The 13,958-nt window shown below is 45.1% G+C and overlaps 1 protein-coding gene across 1 annotated transcript in view; it reads right to left on the bottom strand.

Annotated features, from left to right (window-relative positions):
• LOC146173165 (anoctamin-4-like) overlaps nucleotides 1–12,370 on the bottom strand; it is a 45,894-nt gene extending 33,524 nt beyond the window's left edge. The window contains exons 1-7 of the mRNA XM_084585149.1: nucleotides 11,687–12,370; nucleotides 9,554–9,655; nucleotides 8,193–8,255; nucleotides 7,741–7,827; nucleotides 5,579–5,779; nucleotides 1,516–1,614; nucleotides 393–470 (exon numbers count right to left, since the gene is read on the bottom strand). Of these exons, the coding sequence (XP_084441275.1) occupies nucleotides 393–470; nucleotides 1,516–1,614; nucleotides 5,579–5,779; nucleotides 7,741–7,827; nucleotides 8,193–8,255; nucleotides 9,554–9,655; nucleotides 11,687–12,370 (1,314 nt within the window). The remainder of the gene's footprint in view (nucleotides 1–392; nucleotides 471–1,515; nucleotides 1,615–5,578; nucleotides 5,780–7,740; nucleotides 7,828–8,192; nucleotides 8,256–9,553; nucleotides 9,656–11,686) is intronic.
• Between the last annotated feature and the right edge of the window lie 1,588 nt (nucleotides 12,371–13,958).

Genomic DNA, 13,958 nt, shown 5'->3' with positions numbered 1-13,958 from the left:
GATGAATTGCTCTAAACGACCTCACACTGCACGAGGATTGGTCGTGCTCATCCTGTCTTCTTGCTGTATCACGTCTTTACCGCCATACATAAGAGTATTTTACATAATTGTTTCAAACTGCAATAAAATGCTCGAACCACACGAATCACGATCAAAGGCAACAAGACAGCTGTGTTACGGCACTAAGTGGTCACTTACAGATTATATTCACTGTCTCATTCACTGTGATGAAACTTAATGAATCATCTACGCGTGGCTATGAGCTCTTTGAATACCTATATATGCGCCATACGCATGTTCTCTTTTAATCCATGTTAGCGAGTGTTATAAACCAAGTGATCATGGAACATTTACAGGAGATAAAAAAAAAACACAAAGCTTGTAAAGCTCACCACTCTCATGTCTGGGAAGATGGGCTTTTCACCGGGCTTGATCTTGATCTTGGGAAACACCATGGCTGGACCTTTTTTCTGTGTTAGAAGAAGACAAGATAAGGGATAAGCCCTGTCATCGTATCACAATGATCAGACGGGGCCACACGTTGTCAGTGTAGTACGCTGTAGTATGCAGTTTTTTGTCTTGTTTTTTTGCGAGTAAATAAAGTTGTTGAAATGTCATCAGCGTCATTTTGCATGCCCCTGTAAATTAAATTGCGGTCGAACCACCTAAGTTAAAGCGTTACAAAATCCTAACGACAAATACCACAGGCGCTTATTACGCTAAGCCATTCGCTATGCTACCTAATAACTTACGTTGCAGTTTGCAGAGAGCAACAGCTAGTATAAGAACTGATTGGTTATACCTTATACTTAAGTTTTTGGCACCAAACAGGCAGGATGCGTTTGAAGCAATGTAAAGGGGGACTCCCAAATATATTTAACACCTGGAGTTCTGCAGAAAATGCTAGCTTGTTGTTTTTCAGGGGAGTATACAAGCGCAAGAAAAAAAGGTCCCTTATTCGGCGAATCTTTTCGGCAATGTTAAAATTGGCAAAAAAATTGATTCGGTATAGGTTTCTAACATTTGCATTCGTTCGAACTACAATTTGATCATTATTTTTCTTTTCCCGAATTTTCACATTATAATACGACAAACTAACAGGTGACGTTATCTAAATATCGTGCGCATTATTTTGCATTTGTCAGTCTTGCTTAAACATGGTGCGCACTAGATCGCCTCTCAAATAATATCAACACATCCTTTGCTTCAGTGCTATCGCGAGTCATTGCCATTTTATCTCCCCCTCCCCCCCCCCCCCCCCCTTCTAGTCCTTGGAGCCTTGGTGGTAGGTGGTTTGAACAACCTTTGACTACATTAAAATCTTAAAAAATTGTTTTTTTATTTTTCTCTTTCATCCTGCATGACCGCCGAGGTTTCAACTGAGTCAAATGCTTCTTCGTAATCAATGAATGCTAATGTTCCTCAAACCAACTGACACCTATGGCTCTACGTAATCTTAGTTATTGTACGCTTTTCAAAAACCAGGTGACATCTATGGCTCCAGCGGATTTTTACCTTGACGGGCATTCGCATGTGGAGCTGCTCGGCGTACTTGGTAAGCACAGACCACGGAGCGTGCACCTTAACAAAGTACGTGTAACCGTCCCACGAATCCTGCAAAGAAGGGCCCCCAAGCAGGTCCTCTTAGACACTAATAAGTAGAACTGTTATCTTGCGCACGCGAGAAGTGTCGCATTTAACGTCATTAGTTGCGCTTGTGAAAAGCCCATTGGACGTGTGCTCAATATGGCTCATCAAAAACGTGATCTGGGTCCAGACTGATTGAATGATTGATTTATAGGAAGAGAAAGGCGCGGTAACTGTCTCACTTGTTTCTGTGGATCCGGACCCGTCCACCGGCGGCTGCCTTTTGACGGAGGTGAAACGGAGAGGTGCCCGTTTCCAGTGCGATGCAGGTACTCCCCTGATAGGGCTGGGACAGGTAGGTAACCGCCGCTAGCAGCGGGGGCTTGCCTACCACGAATATTTATCTGTTATAGGCCGTTATTGCACCCGCTACCGCTTCGGTGGTGGACGACGGCTGTTGTTGCGGTGCGCGTCTTTCTCACTTCCTTTTCTTTCTTCTCTATTTTCTATTCTGTCTGCACGAGGCAGCGGAGCTATTTTCTCTTCTGTCTGCACGAGGCACCGAAGAGGCGTCCATGTGCTGTGCGATGTCAGCGCACGTTAAAGATCCCCAGGTGGTCGAAATTACTCCGTAGCCCTCCACTACGGCTCCTCTTTCTCTCTTTCCACTTCACTCCCACCTTCCTCCCTTCCCTTACGGCGCGGTTGAGGTGTCCGCAGAAAACAAGTGATACAGTTACCGCGCCTTTCCCTTCCTATAAACAAATCAGCGGAGGTGGCTCAGCTACAGAGCCAGCAGCAGGTCCGTGCATTCTTTTCTTTCTTCCTGCAGCCACAACAACAACCTGTGCGATGCCTTGCATATTAAGGATCCAGAGCTGTCGAAATTACTCTGTAGCCCTCCACTAAGGCACCTCTTTCTCCCTTCCCTCTTTAACTCCGTAGCCCTCCACTACGGCACCTCCTCTATTTCATTTGTCGTTGCGCCTGTATGAAGAAGGAAAAGAAAATGCATGGGCCTGCTACTGACTCTAAAGCTGAGCCACCTCTGCTGCCTCGTGGGGACAGAAGAGAGAAAGTAGAGAAAAAAGAAAAAGAGGAAGGAAACAAAGACACGTGCTGCAACAGTCCACCACTGAAGCAGCGGCGTGTGCAATAACTACACACAACAGATTAAAACTCAGTGGCAGGCTAGCTCCCGCCGCAAGCGGTGGTGACCCACCTATCCCAGCCCCATCAGGGCCAGGACCAGCCACACTCTATTCCTTTTCACACAGTTCATATGTCGAAAGAAAAAAAGTGTGACAGATACCGCGCCTTTCCTTTCCTGAGAACCAATTGTATACAATAATTAGTGTAGAAAATGCTGCGGCTGCAGTGACTTTGAGGTATTTGTATTCTTGTTTCTAGCCTTAACAAATGTCTCCCACATGAGACGTATCGCCTCTAGCTTGGCGGCAGATGTAGTTGCTTTTATCATTTAGTCAGGCCCGTTTGCCAGCAGGAGACTTGACAGCGATGTCTAAGTACAAAGTCCTTCCATACTCTGGTAGAACGATTTTAATTCGGTGTAACGTCAATACCTTTCATTTTTCATCACACGTGACATAATTTTTTTTCTTTTGCAAACTGTATAGTCTTTTACAACGACAACTGGTTTGCCTTCCTTTTTCCTGCGTGAACATGCGTCTCTCGTGAAACGCCAACACATGAGCAAGGCCTGTTCGAACGGAAATGTAGCCTTCAGTCTTCATCAGCTAGATAAAATTTGGAGATGCTGTTTTTGACAAAGCTTCATCATAGTTCACATCAGTATTTATTGCATCATCATGTTTAAGATATTTGTAACTCGCTAAGTATCCTAAGAGAACATGCAATAATTAAAATATCGCTGCTTGGTTTATAACGCTCTGGTACTCTCTGGTTTCAACAGTTTAACTTTGGAAAGCAACTCATTATAAGAACACCATAGTGAACTGCTCAGAAACTTTTTACAACCTGAGCTTCATTAACCTGCACTGACACAGTACATGACACCTCCCTTTCCACTCCATAATGAAGGCAGCCGCCGCCGCCAAGCTTGAGCCCGCGTCTTTAGGCTCTGTACCGCAACACAGCCCTCTACCACAAGCTATAGCCAACACAATCATCATCATCATCAGTCCGATTATACCCACTGCAGGGCGAAGGCATCTCCCATATTTCTCCACTTAACCCGGTTCTGTGCTAGCTGCATTCATTTGACCCCTGCGAATTTCTTAATCTCATCCGCCCACCTAACTTTCTGCCGCCCCCTGCTACGCTTTCCTTCCCTTGGAATCCAGTTTGTTACCCTCAGCGACCATCGGTTATTCTCTCTTCGCACTACATGTCCTGCCCATGCCCATTTCTTCTTCTTGATTTCCACTAAAGTGTCGGTAACTTGAGTTATTTCTCTGATCCACTCTGCACGCTTCCTATCTCTTAATGTTACCCCTACCATTTTTCGTTCCATAGCCCCCTGGGTTGTCCTCAACTTAAGTAGAACCCTCTTGATTAGCCTCCACGTTTCAGCCCCATAGGTGAGTACAGGCAAGATGCAACTGTTGTATACTTTCCTCTTGAGCGATACCGGTAAGCTGCTAGTCATAATCTGCGAGTGCTTGCCAACACAATACAAAAGCGAATGTGTCTGGTGCGGAGACACTGCTGCACTATACCACACAACACGGGGATGTAGGGCAAGCCCCATAATGCTTACAATAGATAGCCGTAGTCCTGAGCAGTGGGAGGACCTTCTAGCCGACTCGGACGCGCAGCATCAGCTCGTGCTGGTGCAGCGAGCCAGAGCCCGCTGCTGAAGCCAACGGACTCCTGGACAGAGGACTGCCGACCACTGCTCTTTTCTAACCCCCTACCTCTAAGCCCCAATTTTCCCCAATAAAGTTTATCAATCAATCAATCTTTGGGCTCTGCAGTCAAGCGCTCTAACAATTAAGCCAACATCTCGAGCCCTATGGCGTTTAACGTCCCATAAACCGGCCGAACAACATTTCACTATTGCATGTTTTCGGGGCTTTCTTAGTTGTGTGTATTGTCAACCTGCACAGCGCCACGCGTCGTTACGATTACGCGAAGACTAATCGTCACCGTCACAGTCTTCCACGCTGCAGACTCCGAGCGGGATTTTTTCCCACCCTTCCCATTCGCCGTGCACTGACAGCCGTTTTGTTGAGTCTAAGGGTAATTTATCGGCTCTGAGAAACTCAGCACTCATCTGATAGATTACTTTGGAAATAATCCCCGAATGATTTTTTCTACAAAAGTTGTGAAGTTTCCGACCTTACTTCCTTCAGTGACGGGATGTTTTGCTGGGGAGGCTGCTAAGACTGACACTATGGGAGATGATGCACGAAAGCAATATGGCGCCGGCTTTGGGGACTGCTAATAACGTGATGTGTTCACAGTGCGATAGTAATAGGAACATTTGATTGCCTTTGTATCGAGTTTTGTGTCATTCTTTAATAGTTTTTGCGGAACCCTAAACGTCTGTTCACACAAAACCCTTCGATTCATCTAGCTGCTGGTTCCCGCTAGATGAATCTAGTGTTACAAACGCGGTAAGATGCATCAAAGAGTATATAGTTTTTACTTCTGCATTGGCGGAGTCACTTCTCTCCCGCCAACTAGGGAATATTATTGATTTATGGCTTGGTTTGTGGCATTTAGCGTCCCAACGCATGCTCAGGCTATGACGGTCGTCGTAGAGCATGTGTACTGACATAGCCGCAGCACGCGGCCGTCTTCCTTTTCGCCTCCATCCAAAAGCGGTCGCCACGGCTGGGATTTTGATCCCGCATCCTGGATGCAACAGTGGAGCGCCGTAACTACTGCGCCACCGCGGGCGGAGTGGAGGAATTCTATTGTCACCACCACCTTTTGCTCATTAAGAGACTCGTAATTCCAGGTCCTTAATAGCATGCAATGCAAAAGCTCGTTGTCTATTCCTTACCTGGCGGTCTACGATTTCGATGTCGAGGCCCTCTTCTTCCAAATTCTCCTGGAATATACGCCGGTAGCGTTCGTGGGTCGGGTTGCCGTGGTCCTCGTAGGCGAGCACGACGTCGATGCGCCGCTGACCGTCCTCGAAGAACAGTGTGCGCTGATCCTCAGGCAGCAGCGGGACGTCATCCGTCTCGCCTTCGACGAATGTCTGCTCGCAAAAAACCCGCTGCGATTATGTCCCGGTAATAGAGAGTTTTAGCTTACCGTGATCCGCGATCCGCTACCGTGATCCGCCACCGCGCGTTCCACTGCGCATGCCCAGACCCCCCTTGACGCAGATAGATGGCGCCACATACTGAATGTCGGCACACAGACCTGCCGCGTCGGGACCAATTAGCTTGAGGGCCCCGCCCACGCACTGTAGAGAGTCACGGTAAGCTAAATCTCTCTAATAGTTGTCAGCCGTCGGCAACACTCACAGTTTCTTCATTTTAATCCATACCTTGGCAACATCTGTCTACTGACGTTAAAAAGCAAATCTCAAGGAATCGTAGCCCAGCAGGGACAGGAAAAGAGAGACACACCCTTACAGGCGCTATTTTCTGCAATAGTCACGATAATAGTTTTTCTGCGACTTGTGGACAAAAACGATTACTAGGCTGGAGTAATAAAGTAATCTAGAAATTAATATTAGTTGTGGAAGAACGTCTTGTGCCCAGTCTTAGAAGGGGACGGTTCAGAAAATAAGAGCAACAAAGTGTCCTGTGACTATGGTCAATCCCCCGTCGTCACGTATACGACCTCTCTATGGGGCAATGCCTCATGACAACTGATAATTTGGGTGACCTTTATAAGCTCTGCTTGTAAGGATACGAAAGGACAGCGGTACTGTCTTCCATCAGCGGACTCTCCTGCCGATCCTCATTTGCGTAAATCACTTCCCTACTGAAAAACGAAAAGTTCTACTTAGGCAATAACCTAACACAATCTCATCAAATCACAGAGGCTCTCATACGGTGCACATCATTATCATAAAATATCTTCCATATTTTATGTTAATGTGCAAGAAACTATGAGATCTTATGCAATTATTTGCGGCTTGTATGTGATTTCTTACATGAATAGAGTGAGTCTGTGTGAGAAAATGTGAGGTTGTTGCCTCATACAAATTTTTCAGTAGGGTTTTTATCGACATGAGTATTGTCATTCGCATAATCACCTACTAATTAATTAGTACATATCTAGTCTCTCAAATATTTATTAATCTGCACGTTATGTGAAACACGGTGCGACAAATATAAAGCCCTGCTTTAAGTAATTCGTACGCACTTGCCTGCGTGGCCTAGGGACAATGTATTCGACTCGAGATGCAAGGCTTCCCAGGTTTTATAAATACCTTGCCCTCCCTAAACTGTCTTTTCAGCGCATTCAGTCGCTCTACAAATCCGCCGTTTCATGTGTGACACTGTCACGTTACTACTACAAAGGGTGCTCTTGAGAGAAAATGCTGCCACAAGTGTTTCTTTCTTAACAAAACATCGCCTTTCAGTACACTGCACAAATATGTTTGGTGAAGAATTTTGTCAACTTTTTCGATAGAGATGCTGTCACTGGACCTAGACGATAAATTTAAAGCATTGCCTTTTTCACTTAAAATCTCTCGCATCTCCATAGTGGGTCTTCTCTGTTTAAGAAATAAGTCACTGTATTGTGCGTGAAACCCATCGCCCGAATTTCCCACGCCTAGACGAAGTTGAAGTATTACTTGTTTCCCAAATGCGGCAGTAAAGGAGCTCATTTTCAATTGAGGCCTCGCTTCCATCGAAGTTGTGGGACGTTCGTGATGGCGTAGTTGATGCGTTAGTACTGTTTGCTGTCCTAAATAGCGTTTATATTTTTCCTACAAATAAATTTGAGACGTAAATATGTGTTCACGAGAAGATAGACGTTATGAACGCTGCCTTCTTGCTCACGCTACTTGTAATGGTCCTCGTATCGTGCAACGGCGGACTATGGTGAAAGAAACTAAGCTGTTGTGCAGCATTGCATACGGTCAAACTATAAATGACGAGCTTTTTGAGAAGTTTCTTTTTCTTTCGCGTGGATCTGAAGGCCGGTGCAGGACGTAGGCTGCTTTCTGCTTCATCAGAGTGAAATGGCTTGTCCTACCTCTTGCCCAGCGTCGCCTGCCGATGTGGCAGAGACTTCCTTGACGGTCGTCTCCCGGGCGAACCTGGCCGACATCTTGCGCATGTCCTGAAAACGCAAAAATAAAAAGGTGCAGGAAACACGAAGGAGCCCTGAAGATGAAAACGCCAACTGGCAAAAATGCCGGTGCGGTTGAAATCAAATCCTTTGCGCTGTCAGAAAAAATGTCTGCCGTGAAAACGCAGGGCAAAGTAATTAGTGTAAACGGTGTTGTTCAATTCTCCCTATAGTCTAGTTTACACGATGTGCTGGAGCCAGGTTTAAAGCACCCTCAAATCCACTCAATCGAATTGCCGCGCAATAATTACGTAGCACGTAAGCCACACATGACTGGCTATTTTAGATGCTATTAATTTGTTTCTTTGTTTTCTACTTCTGTGTCGACGCATGGCAATATCCGAAAAGTAGCTTACCGTGTGCGTTTTCTTGGGCTTCTTCACGGCAGGTTTCTTTGGCGGTGCCTTCTTGGCGGCCCCCTGAGACCCGTCGGGGAGAAATCACGCGATTAAAGTATGTTGACGCAATACACCTTATAACATATGATGTGTTGTGTACACAAAGCAGAAAACGTCATACCAACTACTTAGAATGCCACTAGCGCGTTTGCTGCATGTAATGCGCGAACAGTTTGTTGAAGAACTGCAATAACGCCCTTTTATGCACACTGTATATATACGCCAGTCGACCACAGTTTCTCCTTTTTCGAATACGCACTTAACAAAATTCACACGTACCATTTTGGGACAGATTTAGAGGCACCTAACTGACCACAATGATCTGGGAGAATACAGACCAAATTTCATGTTTTCGCTTTTTAGGGTGCGCCTGGCGTTATTAAGCACAAATCACTAAACAAAGCTTACCATCGCATGATACTGTGTAGCGTCTTAACAAAACATGCACTCGCCAAAGGTTTAAAAAGGTCAAGGAAAACGATTGCAGATTTAGAGCCCTTACGAGTTCCTTGATCACAATGAAACGAAGCACTGAAAAGTTAGTTATTTAGGGCCTTAGACGAGATTTAAGGCTCTTTTAGACGCTATTTAGGGCGTTAAACGGGATTCTATCGAACCTTGGGATTGATAAATACTGTGTCATCGAATAATTCCTTTCACTTTTGATACTGCGCATCGGTGCATAACCCTGACATTTATCAGATAACATGACCCGCAAAACGATGTTGCATGAAAAACGCCGAATTGTTGCTTCAATTCACAACTGGTGCTCTAATACTACCCTTGGTCAAGTGCCGCACTAGCAATGAATGAGTAGCAGTATACCACGCTTCGCGAATGCCGTACACAATCTTCATTGTGGACGACGCGAAAACGTGAAATCAGAACCTAGTTGTAAGTATTTAAGACACGGATATGATTCATGCTGGAGAGACGGTAGGTGCAACTGCAAAAGAAGAAAAAAAAAAACGAATGAACACGCGATGAGAATAACTTAAGGCTTCCAGACAACCTGGTAGCCGTTTTAATGCAAAAATATTAAATGTTCTGTCACTAGCGCTATTCGTAGTCACCCAAAGCATTACGCCAGTTCTCAAATCTTTCTGAGCACGAAAAAGGAAAGCGTAGGTCAGGGATCTTTTACGCTGGTTACAATCAGGCGGAAGCCATCGTTATTTAAACGTTGGACAAGAGCAAGTGTCCTTGCTGCTCTCCGGCGCAGTGTATTCGAGATGCGAAGGAAGTAAATGCTTTTACTTTAAGAAAAAAGAAACATTTTTGTTCAAACATGCGTATCAAAAACGACTGCATCAACTTACTTTGCTTCCAGACTTGCTCGAGGCAGCCTTGGACGCCTTGCCGCTCCCCTTTGCCCCTCCAGTTTTCTTCTTCGCCTGTGATGGATGCTTCTGGGTCGGTTTCTGAACGATGACGAAAAATAAACAAAAAAACATGGGGCTAGAGATCTACGCGAAAAGCAGCAGAAAAACAACGTGAATTTATGGCGTCGTGATACCAGGCATAGCGTATTTATGGCAAAAGTGTTTCTTCGCAGCGATTACAGCTATGTTATTATTAACAAGAAATCCTTCATAGCTCGACGTACAGAATACATCACTAAAAGGTCAAGCGTACAAGCGTTATTTTAGGTGGTCGTAGCAGTAGTGTATAGTGGTTGCAGTAGCATCAGTAGGGGCAGCTCTGGTACCGAAGTAGTAGTAATGCTGGTCGTAGAAGCAAAAAACAGTAACCGTAGTAATAGTGCTCGTAGTGCTATAGTGACTGTTGCTTTCATTATTTATCATGCAGTAGTGGTAGCAATTTTAGTTGTAGTAGTAGTAATACTAGCAACAGGCAGCAGTGCCATATACTATACTATTACGCCAGTACACCTAACCTTCTGACACAGGGTAATATTCCGCTAGTATCCCAAATGAGTGATACTCGAGCGTGTAATTGAGCTCATTAAAAAAGGGTTGGGCGAAGGTTGGGCGGATGTTATGGCCCCTTTGTGTGAACTACTCGTTCTGATGGTGGTGACGTTGACAAACCATTGTCACCTCTTCTTGCACCACGCCTGACTGCTTGTTTGTAGTCTGATCAGGGAATATACAAAACAATCCACATCTCTCATAAACAATTGATCAATAGCGGGTACAGAGAACAAAATTAAAAATGTACCTGAGCTTATTACAATCTTGTTCATTTTCCGCTCAGAGCATGGTTTCAGTGCGTGCATTTCATCTCGGTTAATTAAAGTAAATTGTCTTAAGGCCCACTAGTGCAGTAAGACTGAGGTTCCGAGAACTCGTGTACATCTCGTGCGTTATTGTTCCTCACTTTGAAGACGTAGAGGGTGGCCCGGGAATAGCGGTGTAGCTCTGCGGAAGGTTGTTTCACATTGGTTGCGGCGCTCGATTACTGTTCCCAAGGATGCGGGATCGAATCTCGACCTCGGCGGCCGCTTTTCGATGGAGGCGAAAAGCAAGGCGCCCATGTTCTGTGCGATATCAGTGCACGTTAAAGAACCCCAGGTGGTCCAAATTTCCGGAGTCCTTCACCACGGCGTCTCTCATAGCCTGAGTCACTTTGGGACGCTAAATCCCACAAACCAAACCAAACCAAGGTTATTTCACCTTGAGAGATCCTTTCTGTTATTGGCAGTCGGTGGATTGATCAGGAGAAAAATCAAGGAGAACAATGTTTTCACAAATGGTTGTCGGACAAGCAGAATATTGACAGAATAATGGTTCCCACAAGTTCATGATGACCTCTCCGGTGCCCGTTTCAAATTGATGTCTACAACCTGGCTGCTATACAGCCGCAAAAGATTACAAAATGCAGCATTGAGAATACTAAAAGTGAAGTTTTCATGGAAAGCTGAGATAAGATGCTGAACGGCTACTAAAGGCGTAAGCACCAGAAGAAAGTTACTGTCTGACCCAAAACAGGAAAGCGGCCGTTTTCTCGCCTCTTAAAGGCTGAGTTTAAGTGTCCACTTGCGTAATTTGTTGTGTATGCATCTGTGCTGTAGTTCAGCATCATGACGATACCGCGCAAGTAGGACATGCGTATGTGTAATAAGAAACGCGTGAAAGTATACGCTTGTCACTCGTAGGGAGATGCAGCTTGAGAAGTGAATTTCACATCAGCAGCAAACCTGCCACGCAGTGTACAAGCAATCGTTTATAAGTGAGTCAGGCGATGAAGAAAGGTGTATTCCAAACTTTGTGATAATTGGGGCTACCTGATATTTGGTGACATGCACTGATATCGCAGAGTTTCATTTGTCATTCAGCGGTCATAAAAAACAGAACAATCAACCGATTACTAATGAGTTCAGTTATTGTACCTCCAAACCGCGCAGACCGGCGTTGCATATCACGGCACACCTGCAGGAATAATTTAAGTTGGTACGTGAGCAACTCAGAATGGAGTGAAATGTATCTAACCGTTGTTTGGACGTCCTCTTCGGGTTCCTCGTCCTGAGGAGCTGTACTTTTTGGAGGTCGCTTGGCGACTGATTTGATACCCTTTTGTCCTTTCTTTGCAGAAGTCGCCGTGCCTTGTTTCACTTTGGATTTAACTTTCGTCTTGGTCTTCTCCGACTTTGTCATGTGGTCCCCTTCGGGTTGATCTTCGATAGGCGGGAGCTGATCTTCATCGCTTAAATCGACCACCTCCTCTGGCACATCTGGCTCCGGTTCGTCCTCCTCCTGCTTATCGTGAATCGCTTTTTCCTTTCCTAATTTACCTTTGCCTTCTTGTCCCTTCACCGCCTTTCCTTTGCCCAGTTTGCGCTTATCTACTTTGGATTTACCTTTGGTCTTGGCCTTTTCTGACTTTGTCATGGGGTCACCTTCGGGTTGATCTTCGGTAGGCAGGAGGTGATCTTGATCGCCAATATCGACCGCCTCCTCTGGTGCATCTAGTTCCGGTTCGTCCTTCTCCCGTTTATCGTAAATCGTTTTCTCTTTGCCAAGTTTACCTTTGCCATCTTGTCCCTTCATAGCCTTTCCTTTGTGCAGTTTGCTTTTATCTACTTTTTCCTTGGCCAGCTTGGTCGTGTCTTGCTTGCCTTCTCTTGTCTCCTTAGCTGGCTTGTCTTGCGCTTTACCCTTTGACTGCTCCGCCATTTTTTTCTTGCTTCCTCCCTGGTCATCCTTTTTGCGAGCAGATGGGGACGCCTGCAATGCACTCTTATTTTAACAGCATCTTCGTTTTTCAGGTACTCAAAGCTAACGGATATAAAGTAACTTACCATGGACACTGTCTGCACTACCTCGAATAGATTTCAATTAGCGTTCTTTCTCGGAGCCAATCACAGTAAAAAGCGCATCAAGAGATTTTTCTTCATTGCAGTGGGCTTCCGGCCTACGCAATGACAATAAAGCCGATGTATACGCACTAGCCTCATCGGAATCATGTTCGTCACAGCTGAGCTACTTCGCTGTCCCGGCGTCAAGCATATACACGATTCGGGGTCACACACTTCAGTCTAAAACCTCGGCGCTCAAAGTCGCCTTGCAGCTGAAGTCTGCATGGCAACCTGACAGTTTACGGTAGCTGTACATCAGTGCTGAATCTACTTTTGACAAACGTCAGCAGTCTGATGGCAACTGTGCCAAGACAAGAAAACCGCGCACGTGGTTATAAAGCGTGGCCATGAAATCAACTATGCAGTCAGCACCTCGGTTCTCTAGTCTCATTACATGCAGGAAGATTTAGGATATCGCTGAATCGCGTCATTACCACGACTCCTTTTCTGTCTATACACATGCGACCCCCCTTTGACACACTGAAGCGTTCACATGGAACTATTTTGCAAAAGCTAGCATGCATGCGAAAGACCTGCTGGGTAGAGTTTGTCTCTCATTGACGATACAAGTGCCGCAATGCTGGAGGATGAGACGTGAAAATAAGTACAAAACTAACACTCAGGTGTGGGTAAAAGTTGTAATTTCGAAACTCGGAAGTAAATGTAATCACGTGACGTTTCCGTTCCCTCATGTTTTGGTTCAGAAGATCAGTGTACACTGAATAAGAACTGTGTTGTAATTCTGACGCTTTTATATGCGTTCATGCTTTCAGCGTTCTTGTTTCTGTCTCTCTTGTCTCATTAAACTGGACGGTATTGCACCCAGCTAACATTTCATTGACGACCGATAGAAAATCCAGTTCTTTAGATTGTTTTTAACATATCACATTTCTTTTTTGATACATTTAGCCATCTGCAACTCAATACCGTTTATTTTTCGTGCGTAGACTAGTAGTGCGTTTAGTACGAATATGGCTGCTAAGCAGACTCGTGTGATATTTTTGCATTCTCACCGAGTACGGTGCTACCATTCAATAAAAGCGCTGAGCCGTTTATCGAACCGGCGATGACCAAGACACAGAAAATAATTATTCACCTTCTTGTCTTCTGCACCAGGACTGTTGGGCAGAGCAGGGTCCTCGTCCTGGTCACTCTTCGCGTCCTTAGTAGGTTTCTCTGTAAAATAAGTTTCTAAATTATTTGTAGTTTACGAGAAGAAAAAAAAAATGAACTTAAGATTATATTGATATGTGGCAGAAGGTTAGCACCAACTGTTGCTTAAGCTTTGTAGTCTCTCTCTCTCTCTCTCTGTTGTCCATCGTAGTTTCAATGACATATACGTAAATAGTCGTAGAAAAAAATTGAGCTTCTGACGTTGCAGCGTCACTCCGATTAACATTTACAAC

Source organism: Amblyomma maculatum, chromosome 11 (genome assembly GCF_055883805.1).
Source record: "Amblyomma maculatum isolate TAMU_Amacu chromosome 11, ASM5588380v1, whole genome shotgun sequence".
Lineage (NCBI taxonomy): Eukaryota > Metazoa > Arthropoda > Arachnida > Ixodida > Ixodidae > Amblyomma > Amblyomma maculatum.
Note: the sequence above shows the minus strand (reverse complement) of the source record. Positions and strands in the feature narration are given on the sequence as shown.